Here is a 19,884-nt window from a genome sequence, read left to right on the forward strand (position 1 = left end):
GCAGATTGCTTGTTTACTTTTTTTAACTGTAAGGCGGTTTCTTGTAATTTGGCTCTTGGCAGCACAATAAAAATTTTAAACCTAACGATGCACTTTTTAAAAAATGTTCATATGTATGACTACCATAAAATGTTTGAGACATTAGTTTATAAATTATTTATTCTATGGTGATTTATTTCCTTGAGATTTTAATTTGCACATTCTTTTTCCCCAACATTGTTCTAAAGTAATTTTGAACCAAGACAGGTCAACTAGAGCCCTTCCGATGAGGGACAGTTTTTGTCACACACATGAGGTTTAAACTGAAGAATTTTCACAGGGTCATTAGAAAATGTTTGTGGAGTTTTAGCAATAAAATTATGGACTATACCAAACTTCACCTCATCTCATAGACTGAAATGACTCAAATCTTAAACTTTAAATTAATTCATCTTAACATAAGAACTACTATACTGGGTCAAACCAATATTCCAGCTAGCCCAATATCCAGTGGCCAGAACCAGAGCTTCAGTGAATGTGTACAGAAAAGGGCAACTGGAGTGATCCTCCCATCTTCCCTGCCCAGCTTCTGTCAGTCAGAGGTTTAGGGTTGTACCAAGCATGGGGTTGCATCTCTGACCATCTCAGCTAATAGCTATTAATGGACCTATCCTCCATGAACTTATCTAGCTCTTATTTGAACTGTTCCACATTTGGCCATCACATCCCATATGGGAATGAGTTTCACAAGTTAATTATGCACGGAGTGAAAAAGTACTTCCTCTTGTTTGTATTAAACCTTCTGCCTATTAATTACATAGGGTGACCCCCTGTTTTTTGTATTGTGGGAATGGGTAAATAACACTACCTTGTTCACTTTTACCTCACCATTTGTGATTTTATAGCTCTCTACCATATTCCTCCTTAGTCGTCAATTTTCTAAGATGAACACCAGTAACCTTTTTAGTCTCTCCTTGTATGGAAACCGTTCAATACCTTTGATCCTCTTTGTTGCCCTTCTCTGAACCTTTTCCAGTTCCACTATAGCCTTTTTGAGCTGGGGCAACCAGAACTGAACACTATTCAAGTTGTGGGGATATCATGGATTTATATAATGGCATGATATTTTCTGTCACATTTTATACTCCTTTCCTAGTAGTTCCTAACATTGTTAGCCTTTTTGACCATTGCTGCACATTGAGCTGAAGTATCCCTGGTGACTCTGAGATCTCTTTCCTGAGTGGTAACGGTTAATTTAGAACCCATCATTTTGTGTATATATACAGAGAAAATGCATGGGGGGGCGGGGAAGGAGATGCAGGGTCATGTGCTTCCCCTTCCCCCAGATTTCTGCCAAGGTTTGCTGGCTGGGCCCTGTGCAGCAGCTCCCCACTCAGCAGGTACCAGTCATCTGTGCATGTATAGTTGGATTTTATATTTTTCCAATGTGCATTATTTTGCATTTATTAACACTGAATTTCATCTGTTATTTTGTGAGATCCCCCTGTAACCAGGGCCAGATTAATGCAGGGGCTTTAGGAGCTGCAGTCCAGCACCCCAGGCTAAGTGGGGACCAGCGCAGCAGGGCTCAGGCAGGCTACCTACATGCTGTGGCCCCACACCACTCCGGGAAGCGGCTGGCTGCTGGCATGTCTCTGTGGCCCCTAGTGGTGGGAGGAGGCGGTTCCATGCACTGCCCCCACCCTCAGCACTGTCCCCAATGGGGAGCTGCGGGGGCAGCACTTGCGGGCATGGGCAGCGCACAGAGACCCGCTCTCCCCCTCCCCCAGAGGTATGCAGAGATGTGCCAGCAGCTGGCCACTTCCAGGAGCAGCATGGGGCTATGGCAGGCAGCCTGCCTGAGCCCTGCTGCACCGCTGGCCAGGAGGCACCTGTGGTAAGTGCCTCCCAGCTGGAGCCTGCACCTCACACCCCTTCCTGCACCCCAACCCTCTGCTGCAGGTCAGAATTCCCTCCTGAACCAAACTCCCTCCCAGAGCCCGTGCCCCTCGCCCTCTCCTGTACCCCAACACTGTCCCAGCCTGGAGCCCCCTCCTGCACCCAAACTCCCTCCCAGAAAGAAACTAATATAATAGCTGGTCTAAGGAAAGACGTAGGTTATTTTGAATTAACTTTACTATATTCTACATGTTTTAAGACTGAAATATAACCACAGAATTGCTTTGTTAATTAAAAGGTAAGGTTAGTATGGTGTTAATATGGTGTTAATAGTCAATGCCACAATTGTGATCATTTTGTTTTAAATTAGGAAAAAGACTTGCATACAGGCAACCCACAAAATCTAATAGACCTGGGCCCAGAGGAGAGTTAATCCAGCCCTGCCTGTAACTCTTTGCAGTTGGCTTTGGACTTAACATCTTGAGTAATTTTGTATCATCTGCGAACTTTGTCATTTCACTGTTCACTCCCTTTTCCAGCTCATTAATGAATGTGTTGAGCAGCACAGTACAGATTCTTGGGGGACTCTGCTGTTGACCTCTCTCCATTTTGAAAACTGACCATTTATTCCTACTCTGTTTCCTTTCTTTTAACTGGTTACTGATCCATGAAAAGGACCTCCCCTGTTATACCATGACTAATTTGTTTCCTTAAGACACTTTGGTACAGGACCTTGTCAAATGCTTTCTGAAAATCCAACTATGTATCAACTGGATCACCCTTATCTATGTGTTTGTTGACATCCTCAAATAATTCTAATTGATGGGTGAGGCATGACTTACCTTTACAAAAGGTGTGTTAACTCTTCTCCCAAAAAAAGGGTCCATCTACATGTCTGAGAGTCTGTTCTGTAGGATAGTTTCAACCAATTTCCCTGGTACTGAAGTTAGGCTTACTGAGCTGTGACACGTAACCCAGAGTACAATCTGGACTGTTGAACAGCTGTGTCCCCTCAATTCTCCAACCTGGGGTGCTTTATACACTACTTTGCTGTGAGAGCAGCCACTCCTGGCCTGCTCTCCCACAGCCTCCAGCATGTAAATTACTCCAAGGTGAGTATAAAAGAGCTCTTAGCAAGCGACTCCTGAATTATATTGCAGAATGACACCAGCAAATTCCCAGGCCCAGGGTTGTCCCCAGAAATATGCATCTTGTACTGCCCAGCTCTTTCATTCTGGACAATACAAGCTTATATAAAATGATATGCACAAGCCCTGCTATCTGAAATGGAGTTCCTTAAAGCAATTCAATTCAAACACACACTGGTTTAGATAAAACAATAAAACAAGTTTATTAACTACAGATAGATTTTAAGTGATTACAAGTAATGTGGCATAAAATTCAGAATTGGTTACAGAGAAATTAAAAGGTAAGATGCACACTAACACCTAACTTAACAAGCTAAGTGAACTTAAAGCAAAGGATCGCTCTCACCATATGTTCTAGCAGTCTTACTGGCTGAATCTTTCAGCCAGGATCACTTCCCTGTCCAATGATGCTTCATTTGTCTTTCAAGCATTTTTTTGCCATGAGTAAAGATGAAGGGAGTGATAATTTGTGTCCTCTAGTCTCACTTCTTCGTCATTGAAAATCATCTCCAGCTGAGGTTCAGGCCACAGAAAGTCTATTGAATGGAAACCTCCACCTGTTCCATTGCCAAGATGTAAATTTCTCACTTACACCCATCTTCCTGCCAAAGAATGGCCACTTACCCAGGTGATAGTCCATTTGATTCTCTTGACACCTGACTGAGGCATCAATTTGCCTTTTGTCTCTCAGAACTTGGTTTGGGGGCTACTTCCCCAGATTTGAAATATGCCTAACATCATGCAGTATTGTGTTGCCACACATTTTACCAGGACAATAATGATTTACGAGTTATGAGTTTTCAAATGATACATTTTGTACAAAATATGTCTTGTGAGGTATCAGTCTGTACCCTTATGTTCAGCCTTTTTATGTTCAGCCTGTAATTGCTGGGATCGCCTCTGGAGCCTTTTTAAAAAATTGGCATCATATTAGCTACCCTCCAGTCATCTGGTACAGAAGCTGATTTAAATGATATATTACACACCACAGTTAGTAGTTCTGCAATTTCTTACTTAAGTTCTTGGGTGAATACAATCTGGTCCTGGTGACGTATTACTGTTTATCAATTTGTTCCAAAATCTCTGCATCCTCTGCAATGAAGACCAATGCAAAGAATTAATTTCGCTTCTCTACAGTGGCCTTGTCTTCCTTGAGTGCTCCTTTAACGCTGTGGTCATCTAGTGGCCCCACTACCTGTTTGGCAGCTTCCTGCTTCTGCTGTACTTTGTCTTTAGCAAGTTGCTTCTCAAATTCTTTCTTGGCCTGCCTGCCTTATACTTTTATACCCAACCTGCCAGTGTGTGTGCACTTTCTTACTATCCTCACTAGAATTTTACTTCAAAATTTTAAAGGATGCCTTTTGCTTCTAATCGCCTCCATTACATGGCTGTTTAGCATTGTTCCATTCATTTGGTCCTCTGTCTTTTCTAATTTGGGGTAGATTTAGGCCTGAGCCTCTATTACGGTGTTTTGAAACAGCCCCATGCTCCTTGCAGGCATTTAATTCTTGTGACAGTTCCTTTTAATTTCCATCTGACATGCATCCTCATTCTTATGTAATTTCCCTTTTTAATGTTAAATGTTACCGAGGTGGGGTTTTTTGGCATTATCCACTCCAAAAAGATGTTAAATTTAATTACATTATTATCACTATTACTGAGAGGCTCAGCTATTTATTGGACGAGCTCCTGTATTCCACTTGACTGAATCAAGAATTGCCTCTCCCTTTGTGATTCCAGGACTAGCTGCTCCAAGCAGTCATCACTACTACTGTCTAGAAATTTTATTTCTGCGTCATGCCCTGAGGTGACATTTTCCCAGTCCATATGATAGTTGAAATCACCCATTATTATTGCGCTTTCTGCTTCTGTAGCCTCTCTAACCTCCCTAACCTCCCTTAGCATTTCACAAGCACTGTCACCATCCTGGTCAGGTGATCTTTTTGTTCGTTTTTTTTTCCTCTAGGGCTTTCCCCCTCTACCCCCACCCCATTCTTAGAGCATTCGATACACAAGGATTGTATCAAACTTGGGAATGTCTTAAACTCGTAGCCATTTAGCCATAAATGTCCAGTACTTTGAAAAAATCATTGCAATAGCTTTAAACATGGCTTGTTTGCAGATACCATTGAGACAAACATTAAACCATGTGTACAAAATAATATTCCCGTGCCTTAATTTCTGTACGGATATACAAAAGAATCTAGTTTGCATTATACAGTATTATGTTTCATAATTTATATTTTAAAATGCTGCATTAAAGGCATAAGCACAGTGGGACAGTGTTTGACCATAACAATTTATTTCCTGACTTTTGAAGTTGATGTTGCTAAGCACACCTTGCTCACTGTGGCTCTTGGATAGCAGGGCTTCTCAACTGTCAGCTCCAACAAGAATGTCAAGTGCAAAGGGGGAAGCAGTGCTGTAGACATTAACGTTACTGAATCTACAATAACTTACACTCTTGTTACCCTCCTGCTTTGAGGGTATTGGAGAGAATCTGTCAAATCCTCAAAGACCCTTCACTGTCCCTCAACCCACAATGCCAATCCCTTTCCTAGAACCAGATCTGAAACCATACTGTTCCCTCTGTTCATAGAAGTGGAGGGAAGTATGGAGAGGGTCTTATTTAAGAACTGAGATCAAGGAAAGCTTAGCTGTTAAGAAAAACAGGAGAATCAGAGTTTATGGGAAGGGGAGCTCAAGGGAGTGGTAGGAGTAGGAGATATTACTGCAATTTCATCAGTTCATATCCAGCTACTTCAAAGCTGAGACATCTGCCTGCATGTTCAAATCCAATCAGCTCTGGGCAATCTAACAGCAGACGAACAACCAGCAGTGAATGTTTTCTCTTTCATCTGGCCAGTATGACATTTTTGGAATAATTTATTTTATTTATTTATTTTATTCTGACTTGACACTGGTAATTCCCTGGGCCCTGTGTGTCTTGTGCAAAGAGAACTGGAGTACTGTGAATAGAAGGGGGGAGCTGCCCCTACAAAGCCCAGAAGAACAGGTAACAAGATATCAGCCTCTGTAAGCCTTTCGTTGAAGACCTTATCAGTTCCTAGAATCATGAACTGAGAATGTAATGTATTTGTTCACAATATTGTAGATCGTGTTGGTATTATAAATAAAAATTGCTTAGGTTCACATGACTAAGTGCTGCCTATTCTTGGCCTGTAGCCTTAAATACTTGCCTTTGAATAGGTGGTGGATGAAGCCAGTGCTACCCTGAGGGATATTGTTATCTGAAAACTGATGCTGTAGGAGTGTGCAGGCCACAGATTTAACCATTAAGTGTTAGGCACTAGTTCTTTCATCTGAAGTCATGGCAGAGAGCCCCCCACCATGCCCAGTTTGTCATGTGTGTGAGCTTTCTAGTCCATGGGAGATCCAGGAAAAAATGAAAAACAGAGCTAATGCCAAGAATAAGCTCAAAACACTGGTGTTTCATTTAACAGGAAAGTACGCTGGTCCATTGCGCAAGAGACCCATATATGCAGGTTCTCTCTTAAAGTAAGTTCTCTCCTGCCATGTAAATCCAAAGTGGACAGCCTAAGAACAGCCTCTATATCTCCACTGCAAAAAGAGGTGTGTCTTTACATTGATATAGCTATCTCAAGTTAGCTACCTCAATGTTAAATCCTAGTGGAGACAAAGCACAGGTAGTTTGTATCTCAATATGGTAATCATGGTCAACTCTATACCCCCAACTGGAATTTACCTGGACTAACTACATTGAGGTAGAAACCACAGTATCTTGTCTCCACTAGGATTTTACATTGATATACCTAACTCAGTTTTTTTTCTACTCTACAACTGTAGCTGAAGCTTCTGGTAGTGGAAGGGCTCTTCCTTGACTGGCTTGTTGCATGGGCCGAAAAGAATGCAAAGTGATTGCTACTACCACAGAAAAGCAGCATGCCAACGCAGGAGGAGACATCAGAAGGGTTGGACGGAAATGGACAATTGACTATATGTGAGTGCTATTGCCCTGTGTGCTGCATGGGTACCACCCCACCCAGCCCCAATGGGAAGAGCTGACACTGGAGGCGCAGGAGCTGAAGTATAGTGGGGCCAAGTAATAAGGATCTCCTCGACTGACATTTCTGTGGATGTGAAGTGCAATAAGTACCTTTTAATTCAGCCTGTCTACTCATCTAATAATAAAGTAATGCTGAAACTTCATTTTTAAGGCACTTTCTCCTACCTCTAAAGTAGCTCCATATTTATTCCCCTTTTATAGATGAAAAAATTGAACAGAGGTGTGATAGGATTTTTTCAAAGTTGCATGGTGAGTCAATGGCAAAGCTGGGAATAGATGCCAGGAGTCCTGATTCTCCAGTTCTGTGCATTAGCCACAAGACCAACCTTCCCATTTCTGGCTGCAGTGTTTTCTTTCCTCCCTTTCCCTCTCTGTTACAAGCTCTCTCTCATCAATTTTTTCCTCACTATTGTCTTTCTGATTCTCTGCCACCTGGCCCTATGTCCTTTCTACCTGTCCACTTCCCTTTCACCATGTCTATCATTTGGAGAATGGAACATGCTGCTACTCAGCTCCAGAAAGCAACATTGTTGGTCACCTGTCTCTGCTGAATTGAGCGGCACAATGGGGACAAGGGAGCCAGCAGAGAAGCAGCAGTTGGAGAAGAAAAATCATGTAGGGCTGTAAAGGACATCAAGAGATCAAGTCCAGCCCCCCAATGCTGAGGCAGGACCAGGAAAAGCTAGATCAATCCTCACAGCTGTTTGTCCAACCTGTTCTTAAAAACCTCCAATGATAGGGATTCCATATCTATTCTATTCCAGACCAAATCAATCCTTACAGTTAGTGCACATTAAGCCCTATCCTACCTTCAGCAGACTGAGAACAACTGATCACAGTCCTCTTTATAAGTCCTTAACATATCTGATGACTTCTCAGGTCCCCCTTCAATCTTTTCTCAAGATTAAACATGCCCTGTTTTTTTAAACTATTCTCATAAATCAAGTTTTCTAAACCATTTATCATTTTTGTTGTTCTCCTGTGGATTCTCTCCAATTTGTCCACATCTTTCTTAACATATGGCACATGGGACTAGACCCAGGCCTCACTAGTGCTGAGTAGAGCGGGACAATTACCTCCCATGTCTCACATATGACACTCGTGTTAATACAGCGCAGCATATTAGCTATCTTGACAACTGAATCATAACCCCCAGTTGCTTTTTAGCAGTACGACCACCTCAACAATTATTCCCTATTTTGTAGTTGTACATTTGATTTTTTTCTCTCTAAAGAAAATACAATATAGTCCTCATTCTCTAAAAATACCAGGGGCCACGTGGATTTTTTTTCAGATAAGCGGGAGTTTGGATAAGTGTGAGGACAGGAGCCATTCAGCAGCCGGGTAGCCTCCCCCACAGCCAGGGGCTCATCCTCCTCCTGGCAGTCCTGGCCCAGGGTCTCCGCTCAGCCCTGCTCATTCGCCCCCAGGACTCCAGAGGGCTCCCTGGTCTGCTACAGCGCCAATGACACCCAATCCCTGAAAGCACACAGTGTGGGCTCTAGTTTGCCGTTCCGGCAGATCATAGTAGAGAGAGGGACACACTGCAGCCTCCCTCGTGCCTGCAGGGATCAGGTACCAACAGCCCCCAGCAAAGCAGGGTGACCTGTACAACTCCACTAGCACAGCCCCGCTCACTCCTGCTTGGGGTGGCCGGGCTACCAAGAGCTCCCTGCCCGGCCCCAAGAGCCATTCCGCAGCAGGCTGGCCTGCCCCCGAGCCGGGGGTTTGTCCTCACCCTCCTGGCCACAGGTCTCTGTGCCACGCGCTGTGGAGAGAAGGGGTTCGGGTTACTTGGCAGTTCCGCTCTCCGGGTTGTCGCCACCGGGATCACGCGGCACTGCGCCCTGGGCTGCACGGCAGTTCAGCTCCGTGATTTCAGAGCAATTCTCCAGCCTGCCCTCCCAAGTGCTACGCCCCCTCCCAGCTGAGGGTCAGCGGCAAACCTCACCAGCGCGCCCTGCCCACCTGCAGCCCAGGCCTGACTGAAAACACGCGGACCAGGAGCGGCCCGAGGTGCCCCCAGCCCGACGGGGAACCTCTGCCCTCCCAAGCAGCGCCGGCCGGAGGGAGAGCGGTGGCAGAGGAAGGGGGCGCCGCCTAGAGGAGGCCGCGGGCAGGGCCACGTCCTGGGGCGAGGAGGCTCGCGGCGCGGGGCTGCTGGGGTTACCTGCCTGCCGCAGCTCAGCCAACGGCCCCCGGGGCTGCGAGCGCCTCGCGCTCTGCGCGGCGCCGGCGCCGCCGCCCCCTCACAGCCCGCCAGGACAGGCGTCAGGCGCTCCGCGCGCGGGGGGCGGGGGCGGGCTCAGGGACTCGCCCAACGGTCACTCGGGGTGGGGGCGGAGCTGGCCCCTTTCCGCTCTCTCCCCACTCCTAGGACCCCAGCGCCGGCTCTGGCCTACGCCGGTTCCGCCGTTTGCAGGCGGCTTCTTTGGACGCCAAGGCCCCCTGCGGGCCCCTTTGGCCCGGGACCGGCCCCGCCCCGTCTCCGCTACAGCGGGAGGAGCCCCGCGAACGCGCTCCGCCGAGCGCGCCGCCCGGTGTCTGCCATGGCGGCTGCCTCGCAGCGGGACCCCGGGGACTGGCAGGATTTCTCCGGCTTCCAGCCCCCCGCAGGGAGCAGCCCCGAGCCGGCCCGGGACGGGGGCACCTGGGGGCCCGGAGACCTGGGGGACAAGCTGCTCCTCTGCTTCAAGCCCCCCCCACCTCGGGACGGCGGCAGCGAGAGCCGCGTCCCGCTGCAGCCCCTCAGCGAGCAGAGCGCCCTACGGGAAGACGAGTGAGCGGGGGCGGGGCGCTGAGAGGGGGGTGATCGGCACCCGCGGGGGGCCCCGTGGGGGGGCCAGCGGCGCGTAGGTGGCAGAGGGCGGCGCATGAAGGGTCCGGTGGGGTGGGACGGCCTGGGCTGGGGAGTCCTTTGAGGGGGTAAACGAGTGGGGGTGTCCCCCTGGGGAGGGGCGAACGGGCGGGGCGGGGGTCCCTGGTCGTTGGAGCGGGGGAGGGCGCTAGGCTGACTGGGCTGTGGCTGTGCTGGCCTGTGCGAGCTGGGCCTGGCCACACTGCAGTCAGCCCACAGAGCAGCTGGGTGGGCACAGCGCAACTTGGCTGTGAACTCAAGTTCGCACCCGAGGCCGCCCTGTGGGCGCGGGCTAACCAGAGCTGCTGCCAGTAGTTGTCCTCATCTTTTGTGTGGCCACTTAATAGCAACGTTAAAGGTCGACAGCCTAGTTTGTCAGCGTCTCTGTGGTTTCTCCCTGGGGTGATGAACCCCTGCATGTGTTACTGTGAGCTAATGCCACACCTTTTCCACTGGGTAGGTAGACTGTCCGTGAGCACCAGCAGGGCTTTCCTCCTAAGCTGATCCCATTGAGTTCAAATGGTTGAAAAATGCCTCTTTTGCCTATCAAGACAGGGTCTTAGTTTCATAATTGTCTGTGACAAAAAAGAACTAGATAAATTCGTGGGCAGCAGGTTTAAAACAAACAAAAGAAAGTATTTCTTCACAAAACGCAGAGTCAACCTGTGGAACTCCTTGTCAGAGGATGTTGTGAAGGCTACAACAGGGTTCAAAAAAGAACTAGATAAGTTCATGGAGGATAGGTCCATCAATGGCTATTAGCCAGCATGGGCAGGGATGGTGTCCCTCGCCTCTGGCAGAAGCTGGGAATGGGCGACAGGGGCTGTATCTCTTGATGATTACCTGTTCTGTTCATTCCCTCTGGGGCACCTGGCACTGGCCACTGTTGGAAGACAGGATACTGGGCTAGATGGACCTTTGGTCTGACCCAGAATGGCCGTCTTATGTTCTTATGACATGTATTGAACATTACCACAAGCCCTGTGGAGAGTTTTCTTTGATTTGTTGGGGATCCAGCAGCCTGTTCTTCTCCCATGGGATGAAGTTGAAGATCAGATGGATCTGAAACACTACAATAAAAATCTCATAATGAGCATGCACGATAACCAGTTTTAAATGTTTAAACTTTTTTAGTTGTATGTGCCGGTTTTTTTAATTAGGGAAATGACAGCTCTTCACTGAGGTTTAGCCACATATAAAATCTGAAGGTTTTTTTTAGTCATTTTTTAGTCTCTCACTATATTTTTTTAGATGAGGGGAGGGAAGTGTTTTTCTCTTTAACTCAAATGACTAAATAAACTTATCTGAAAAAGTCAGGGGTGAAAGTAACTTAAAGGACTTACCAGTACGCTGGAGTCCTGAGTATGGGCGTGGCCTCAACCGGAAGAGGCCATTTAAAGGCCCCAGGGCTCTGGCTGGGAGCCCTGGGGCCTTTAAATCACTCCAGAGCTCCCAGCTGCAGCTGGGAGCCCCAGGGCTCAGGGGTGAATTAAAGGGCCCAGGGCTCTGGCCGCCGCAGAGCTCCGAGCATTTTAAATCCCTGCTGGAGCCCGGCTGCTAGAGCGCTGGGTCTCCGGCAGCCAGGCTCAGACGGGGATTTAAAGGACCCAGTGCTCCTGCCACTGCGGTGATCCCCGGGCCCTTTAAAGCGCTGCCCAAGCCCCACTGCCAGAGCTCCGGAGTTGATTTAAAGGGCCCGGGGCTCCCCGCAGTGGCAGGAGCACCGGGCCCTTTAAATCACCACTGGGGAAGCCAGTCCAGTCTGGCACGGTGTACTGGCTCTTGCTGGTACGCCAGACCGAACCGGCTTACTTTCACTTCTGGAAAAAGCCCAGATCTTCATCCTTGGTCTGAAACGAAGCATGGATAGTTCTAGACACACAGCAGAATTTTAGAAAAAGTCGAGTATTGCAAATGGATTTATAACAAAGTTAAGTTTTAACCTTTCTTTCTTAATCTTTCACTTCCATAAACATTAGAGACTTTCCTGACTAGTGCATTTGTATTTATACATTCCTTTATAGTTGTGCAGTCTTCACTGAAATAAAGTGAAGTTTTGGCTTGGGAGTTGCTGCTCAGCACTTGCTAATTCCTGGTTTTGAGATGCATGAGGCAAGAGAAATTAGAACAACATAGAAAAGAAGTAGGAAAGAGGGTACAGAGCATCATCTGGCTAACGTTTCAACAAAGGGAAAACTCATTTATCCCCAAAATTTATGACCCATCAGGAAGCCTAGTTCTTTTCCAGTTTTCTTTTTATTTCTCTGCTGTGCAAGCATCAGCAAATGATTCCCTTTTTTGCATTTCAGGAGGATACATAAATAAAACCAAACTTTTGCAGCATTTATTTCTTTGACTGTAAAAACAATAAAAATATTTTTAATTGAATACCTGGGAGAATTTCTGATTGATACCAGTGTTGAAAAAAATATTCTGTGTTTTGTTTTGTTTTTTGTTTTTGTTTTGTAGATGATCAGTTGCAATTCATTTCAATATCAGTTTGTTTCTTTAATCCTTTTGTCCAGGATTTGGAATGCTTTGACTGATAATTATGGTAATGTAATGCCAGTTGATTGGAAGTCCTCCCACACCAGAGCTTTGCATATGCCAACACTGAATCTCTCAGAAAGAGGGGTAAGTTCTGACTGTAACCAAAAACCTTTTGGGGCCTTTTCCTCTCGGTACAGAATCAATATAGGATGTAATTCTTATTAAAATAGTTATTTGTGATCACTTTAAAATATTTTTCTTTTTAATGTGTAGTATTGGCATTAGCAGCAAGGGTTGTCTTTTAACACTGACAGATCTGATAACATTTGTTTCTGCTCCTTGCTTTCAATAAAGTGTAATGATGTGGATGCCTTCTAAACTGACTGACAGGTCAACAGATGGACCAATTTGCATAACAGAGGGGCAAGGGAAAGACAGTAATATACTGTGGAAGTCTTCTTGTTCACTTTCAGTCTTGTGTATTGAATGGTATCCGAAAATGTTGGTAAATTGTGTCTTGGTAAATTCATTATGAACTTTTTCCCACCAAGGCCATATCCTGCAATGAGATAGATACAGGATCCAACAATAGTGTGGATCCAACTGCAGGATCAGAGCCCAAATATACTTCCTTGCTCTACAAATACGTGCGACTGAAATATAGCAACACTTGCCCCTCCCTACTAATAGAGAAAATTGGCACTACTAGCATTGCTTAGCTGAGTGTAATTTTAATAGTACAATGCACTGAAGCATATTGTGAAAGTTTGGACATTCTTTTGCAGCCTAATAGCTGGGTGATTAAAAAAAGAGGATTGATACCCCAGATTTCCAATGATGCTTGGTGAGGTATTTGAGAAGATTGCCTGAATATTTGCATCCAACCACAAGCATGATGAAATTTGCACTGAGCACCAAAAAGACTTTAATGAAAACATAGCACATGTTTTACACAACAGGATACTCAGTAGACACTAAATTTAAAGATAGTTTGGGATGGATTTGACAGAATGCAGGTAGTTGACAGTCTCAGTGAAAATCTTGTTCTAGTTAACAAAACTGGAATCGCACAGTAGAAAATCAAAAACTGGTTTAAATGAGGCAATGGATTTTTCCTATTGTGTAGCCAATATGATTGATCCCAGATGCAAAGGTCATATACTGAGCCCAGGGTATGAAAAATCAAGTAAATGTGAGAGGGCAGCTAAAGTCAGAATGTTGGCAATTTTTAAAAGACCTACATTCCCATCTAGCCAATTCAGCATTAGTCAAGTGTATTCTGCACGTTCAGATTGGTTTGTTTGTATTGTTTTACAATAAATGTTGTAATATACAAGGTGGTGAAAATGCAAATAACATGGTAAAAGTATATCCGTATGTAATGGCATAATGGTAGGCCTAACTTTAGTCTGGGGACGTGATTTTTGTGTCCCCCCTGTTTAATTGTGGAACTGTAAGGTCTTACGAGAATGTGTGCCTTTTTGTTTGAGGAACAAATGCTTATGAAATTAATCCCATATTATGTGTGTGGTTTTCTTATTTAATAAAACATATAGAGTTTTTTTTCCAGAAAATAAGTAGCTTTGTTTTATGGTTGGAAAATCACAACCTTGAATTGTCTGTCCACCCTGGCTTCTAAATGTAACTTTTTTAGACATGACTTAATGTATATTGTGTTTAAAGTAAGTGATTAAATGCACTGCTGATTCTTGCATATGTCAAAAATTCTGATGACTTCCTCAGATGTAAATAGCAGTAATCTATGTAATTTTATATAATCCTTTGTAAAAGTCAGGATACGCAACAGATTTATACTTATCTGTCATTGATATATCTATTTTGGTATCTTGCTTCTATCTGAAGGAGTACAGGGTGAGCTACGTGAGTCTGATGGACTGATTGGCTAGTCTACAAATGTTTGCATAGCACAGAGTGAGTGGTGTGTTTAAAGTCATCTTTTTTTTTTTTCCTTTTCGGAAAGTAAAGAATATGCTAATATTCTTGTCAAAACAAAAAGATGATAAAATTTATAAAATATGCTTCAGTTACAGATTCATTTTCACTTTTGTTGAGGTGTATTAGGTTTTATGGTATAAGAATTATTTATATCTTTTAGATTCTTGATTATTAGCAAGAATCTAATTTTTGGTTCCATTATTGTTGACACCAAGACTTTCTTCTTATAATTTAACTTTTTGCTCTTTCACTTTTTCTGTGTGCGCTTTCAGTTAAATGAAAATTTGAACCTTGACCTGTCAGATGATGAAGAGCTTAGAGAACAGCTGGATATGCACTCTATCATAGTTTCCTGCATCAGTGATGAACCACTGTTCACAGCAGAGCAGGTAAAGAAAAATGTTCAACAAAAAGATATTATATCTTAGTTCTATACCTTTTGTTCTTCCTAGTTAGTGGATGCTAAAGAGATTTGGAGACAAGCTGATCGCTTTTGTTTAGAGTTACAGCAGCAGTGTCTATACTATGATCTAAGGGGGTAATTCCCCTGCTTATGTACACATAGTTGTGCTAGCATAAATAGCAGTATAGCTGCGGTAACACAGGTAGCAGTAGTGGAGACACAGCTGAGCTGTGTCACGTACGTACCCACCAGTTTCAAGTAGGTTTGTGCTCGGTACAGCTCAGCCATGCCTTCACTGTCACTACCCCTACTATTCTAACTACACTGCTATTTATACACTCCCTAGCTTGATGAGAGCTAGCACAAGTATCTGTACATAAGCAGGGGAATCACGCCCCTCACTTGCAGTGTAGATATAGCCAAAGAGATGCACTGGGTACTTTTTCATCTTTCAAATTGCCCTCTGTTTCAGCTTTGGGTTTTCCACATGGGTCTTTGAAATTCTCATACTTCAGTTTCCTGGCATGATCCAACAGGAATCTGAGGGAAGAAGATGTAGACAAAAATGCTCCTAAATTAAGTATATATGGCACGAGGCTGGATGTCTTATTTTCAAATGTCTTAGCATTAATATACAATTTGTTACTTCCAAAAATGACAGTGAAGACAAATGTAATTTTTATTTATTTTTTTTTAGGTCAGTATGAGCTTGGTTTAGATGTTACATATTACAGAGCAGCAGCTCTTCTATTGTTAAGGTTGAGAATTGCTTACTGTTTAACGGTCTTTTCTAAGAGCTCTAAAATCCACAAGCTTACATTCTATTCTATTATATTCATTTATACCGTGCTCATCACTGTAGTGTCTGAGCACCTTCCAGTAGTGCAATCAGCAGTGTGACTACATATCTGCTACATGATGGTTGTTCTGTTATCCTCTCCCCCGAGGGAGGAACATCTTGAGTGGAGTATCTTGTTTTGGTAGGGTGTTTTTTGTTACAAACACATAGCAAGAGGTATATTTAAGTCAAAGAAATGCACCTTGCACTAGAAGTGGAAAATGGTGAGGTTCGTGTTCCTGGGGGAGTTCATTCCACAGTCTGACTGCCTCAGAAAATAGTTCTGTCTCTTACATAGGCAAACTTTACTCTTATTGTTGAGATTTCCATTGTGTCAAAGAAGCAAAGTTGTCGACCACGGTCTTTGTCCCAGAGATTTAAGTATCTTGGGCCAAGGCCATGGAGCACTTTGAAAATAAGGTCACAGTAAGTTTGGGGGGGGGGGGGGGGCTTAAGGTGACCCGCTGTAGCCATTAAATGTGAGTAGCACTTATGCACTGAGAGTTTGAGCCCTACTCCTGGCAGCTTTCACAGAATGTGCACATTCCTTGCTCTCTGCCTCTGTCCTGCAGGGGATCCTTTGTAAATTTTGCTCTGAGACCAACATTGGATTTGAGTGGTATTTGAAAGTGCTAAAAAAAACCATAAGCACACTCTGACTTTACTTTAGAAATATTGTCAAGGAAATTTTATTAGCATTAAATAGCAGGAAGATGGAAAAATTATTTAGAAAGCAGATAGGGTAATCTAATCATGATTCATGCTTGTCAACCATTTCCTGAATAATGAGACAACTCTAAAAGACAATCTGCTGTGTTCTTTTCTTAATAAACCCAATATCCCATATGTGTTGTACCCATCTCAAAAAAGTATTTGGTTATAAATACATAGTTGAGTAGTGCCAAAAGCTGGCCATGGGCTCTTCATAAGCTTACTGTAAAATATGAATTTTGAAAATTGATGGATAACTAGGAAAATCTTGAAAAATTGTAGGTAAACGAATATGCAGGACCAGTTGTCATCTGGGAGAGAGCAATTCTGTCAATTATTATCCTGGTACATCTAACTTCTATCTATACTAAAGTAATCAAGTAAGAGAAGGGAAACTGGTGAAGGTAATAAGAACAAATAATAAAAAGCATGAATTTATAAAGAACAAAGGTTGGCAGAAAAACTTGATTGCTCTTTAAAATAAAACTACAAATTTGGTAAATGAAGTGAATGGAGTTGATGTATATTTAGATTTTAGTGGAGGGTTTGATATTTTCTGATAATCTCAAAAAATTAATCCAAACTGACTTGCTAAAAACACTGCCATGTGAAGTAAAAACTGGATAAAAGTTAATGATAAATTGTAGCGGTATTGAATTTGAGGAGAGTTGAGCAGGGCAATGCAGTGCCTGGTTTTAACATCTTCATTAATGATCTGGAATCCTAAATAAAACAGAACACTAAATTCACCTGTGTTAGTAAACTGCAGAGGATTAATCAACAATCAGTACAGAGAAATATTACTGTAAAAGGAACCAAAAGAGAGAAGAAATATGGGCCAAAAAAACCTGATATACAATTTGGAAAAAGGAAATTAATACAGCTGGGAGAAATAGCATAAAATGCAGATTCTCAATATGGTGGAGGGAAATGCATAGATTGCAAGACCAGAAGGAACCATTGTGATCATCCGGTCTGAGCTCCTGTATAACACAGGCCATAGAACTTCCCCAAAATTATTTCTAGAGCATAACTTTTTGAAGAACATCCAATCTTGATTAAAATTCTCAGTGATCTACCAGTGATGTTCCAATAATTAATTTCCCTCACTGTCAAAAATGTATTCCTAAATTCCAGTCTGAATTTGTCTAGCTTCAACTTCCAGCCATTGGATTATGTTATACCTTTCACTGCTAGATTGAAGAGCCCATTATTAAATATTTGTTGCCTATGTAGATACTTATCAACTGTCGTCGTCACCCTTTAACCTTCTCTTTGTTAAGATAAATAGATGGAACTCTTTGAGTCTGTTGCTATAAGGCATGTTTTCTTATGCTTTAATCATGCTCGTGACTCCTCTCTGAACCCTTTATTTTTTTTATAACTGTTTTCTCTTTCCGTTTAAACCAGGCTGTTTTTTTTTAACCAGCCTGGCCTTCTTCCTTGATTGTGGCTTTTGGGGCATCTAGTAATGTGTTCTTAAATTATTCCCAATTACCATTCACATTTCTTTGATTAAATTCTTCCTCCCAGCTGATTTGGCTCATAATTTTTTTTTAATGTGAAAATGACCCTATAAAGGCACCAGGTGTGTGTGTATGTATCTATAATATGTTACTGTTCTAGACTTAATTCTGCTTGCACATTATAAAGGTGATCAAGTCATGATTACTTGTTCCTAATCTACCATTAAATTTTAGTGCTGTGATCAGTTCTACTTTATCTGTTAGGACCAGGTCTAATAAAAAATTCACCTGTGTTGGCTGTAAGACTTTTTGGGTTAGAAAATTGTCATCTATAAAGTTTAGAAATTCCAAGGATGTTTTAGAACTGGTAGCTTGAGACCTCTAGCATATGTCACTCAAATGGAAGTCTTCCATGATCACAGAGGTTTATTTTCCCTGACCCATTATAGATATGTGCAAAAGGAGGCAGTGATCTTGTTCCTACTGTGATCTGGTGGTCTGTAGTAGACACCAATTAATACTTCATTGTGTGCTTTATCTTTAGGACATTGATCCATAAGCATTCAGATCATTTTCTTCCAAGTTATCAGTTACTCGGAAACAAGTAATGCCTTTTTTGACACAGATTGCCACTCCCCTAGTCCTCTTGCCCACTCAGTCCTTCTTAAATAGGTTATAACCATTTATTTTTAACATGCTAATCGTGTGAATTAACCCACCAGGTTTCAGTAATACAACTAGATTTTATTTATGCCTATAAGTCAGCAATTCCAGTTCCTCTTGTTTGTTATCCAGGCTCCTATCATTGATGTATAAGCAAATAAATAATTTCTTCTCTTCATGAGACACATCTGGAAATTAGTAACACTGAAAGACAAATAAATAAATTAAACATAAATGTGCAATATACAATATAAATGTGACATGGTGTTTAAAAAAAATGTGATTTTTGGCTTACAGAACCAGGAGGTTGTAGTTCCTTTTTTTTTTTTTTTTTTTTTTTTTTTTTTGACAAGCCTGGTGTTACCACAACTGAAATTTTGCATTCAGTTTGGGGTGCCTAATTAACAGGAAGATATTGACAAATTGTGGGATGGCAAGAGAGAGCAGTAAAAATTATTAAAGGGCTGTAGAGGGTATGCTTATCTGGAAAGAATAAAGTAACTAAAATATACTGTAGTTTTGCTATGGATGACTAAGAGGAGAATACCTATTTACAACTGTTTGAAGGATGTACATATCAAGGACTGAGAAAAAATATTTATGGTGGTATAAAGTGGTTTAACTTGGAGGAATGGGATAAAATTAAGAAAATAAAACTTAGACTGAATATCAGAAAAAGATATACAAACTCATCCTGCCAAATCATCAGTGGTCTTGAAGCAGAGAGACAGAGGACCTATGTATGCATGGCTGTAAACTTTATTTCTTAGCCATTATGAGACAATATGTATAGATTTAATGAATAAAATTGTTATGAAAAGACCAATTTGTGCAGAGTCCCATTTTCTATTTTTTAAAGAAATTTCCCTTTATATTGATATGCCTGATTCCCAGTCTCAACAGTGGCTTTACCTTGTCAGTACCACCTAATATGCATTTATTGGAAGAAAAATTATCTGGAAATAGAAAATTTTAAAAGTAAAAAAGTTGATGAGCTGTCAGTAGAACATATACAAATTCTAAGTTGTTGCTCGTTACCAGTGATTCTCTTCCCTAAGACTATGCGTATGCATCTTTATTAAAGGTGATTGAAGAAATAGAGGAAATGATGCAGGAATCACCTGACCCAGAAGACGAAGAAACACCCACTCAGTCAGACCGGCTCTCCATACTTTCCCAGGAAATTCAAACACTCAAGAGGTCAAGTACAAACAACAGTTATGAAGAGAGTAAGGGATACTCATTTAATATCTTGACTATATTTTTAACTTCTTGAAAGTAGCTAATGGTTTAAATTGCTCTATACTTGATCTATAATCATTTCCATCTGTGAAATCATCTGCCTTTGAAAATGCAGTCAGAAAATCTTGAAAGGCAAAGTAAACTATAATGTATATCTAGATATCTGGGAAACATAATTGATTTC

The 19,884-nt window shown here is 42.6% G+C and overlaps 1 protein-coding gene across 4 annotated transcripts in view; it reads left to right on the forward strand.

Moving 5' to 3' along the window:
* Nucleotides 1-9,397: 9,397 nt before the first annotated feature.
* Nucleotides 9,398-19,884, forward strand: part of FEZ2 (fasciculation and elongation protein zeta 2) — a 74,903-nt gene continuing 64,416 nt past the window's right edge. For 2 of the 4 annotated variants that reach the window (XM_073338368.2, XM_073338369.2), the window contains exons 1-4: nucleotides 9,400-9,853; nucleotides 12,457-12,565; nucleotides 14,650-14,766; nucleotides 19,543-19,687. In XM_073338368.2, coding sequence (XP_073194469.1) covers nucleotides 9,624-9,853; nucleotides 12,457-12,565; nucleotides 14,650-14,766; nucleotides 19,543-19,687 — 601 coding nt within the window. In that variant the 5' untranslated portion in view covers nucleotides 9,400-9,623. Of the gene's footprint in view, nucleotides 9,854-12,456; nucleotides 12,566-14,649; nucleotides 14,767-19,542; nucleotides 19,688-19,884 lie in introns of all 4 variants that reach the window. The other 2 variants (XM_073338366.2, XM_078852242.1) reach the window with 2 other exon arrangements.

Source organism: Lepidochelys kempii, chromosome 3 (genome assembly GCF_965140285.1).
Source record: "Lepidochelys kempii isolate rLepKem1 chromosome 3, rLepKem1.hap1, whole genome shotgun sequence".
Lineage (NCBI taxonomy): Eukaryota > Metazoa > Chordata > Testudines > Cheloniidae > Lepidochelys > Lepidochelys kempii.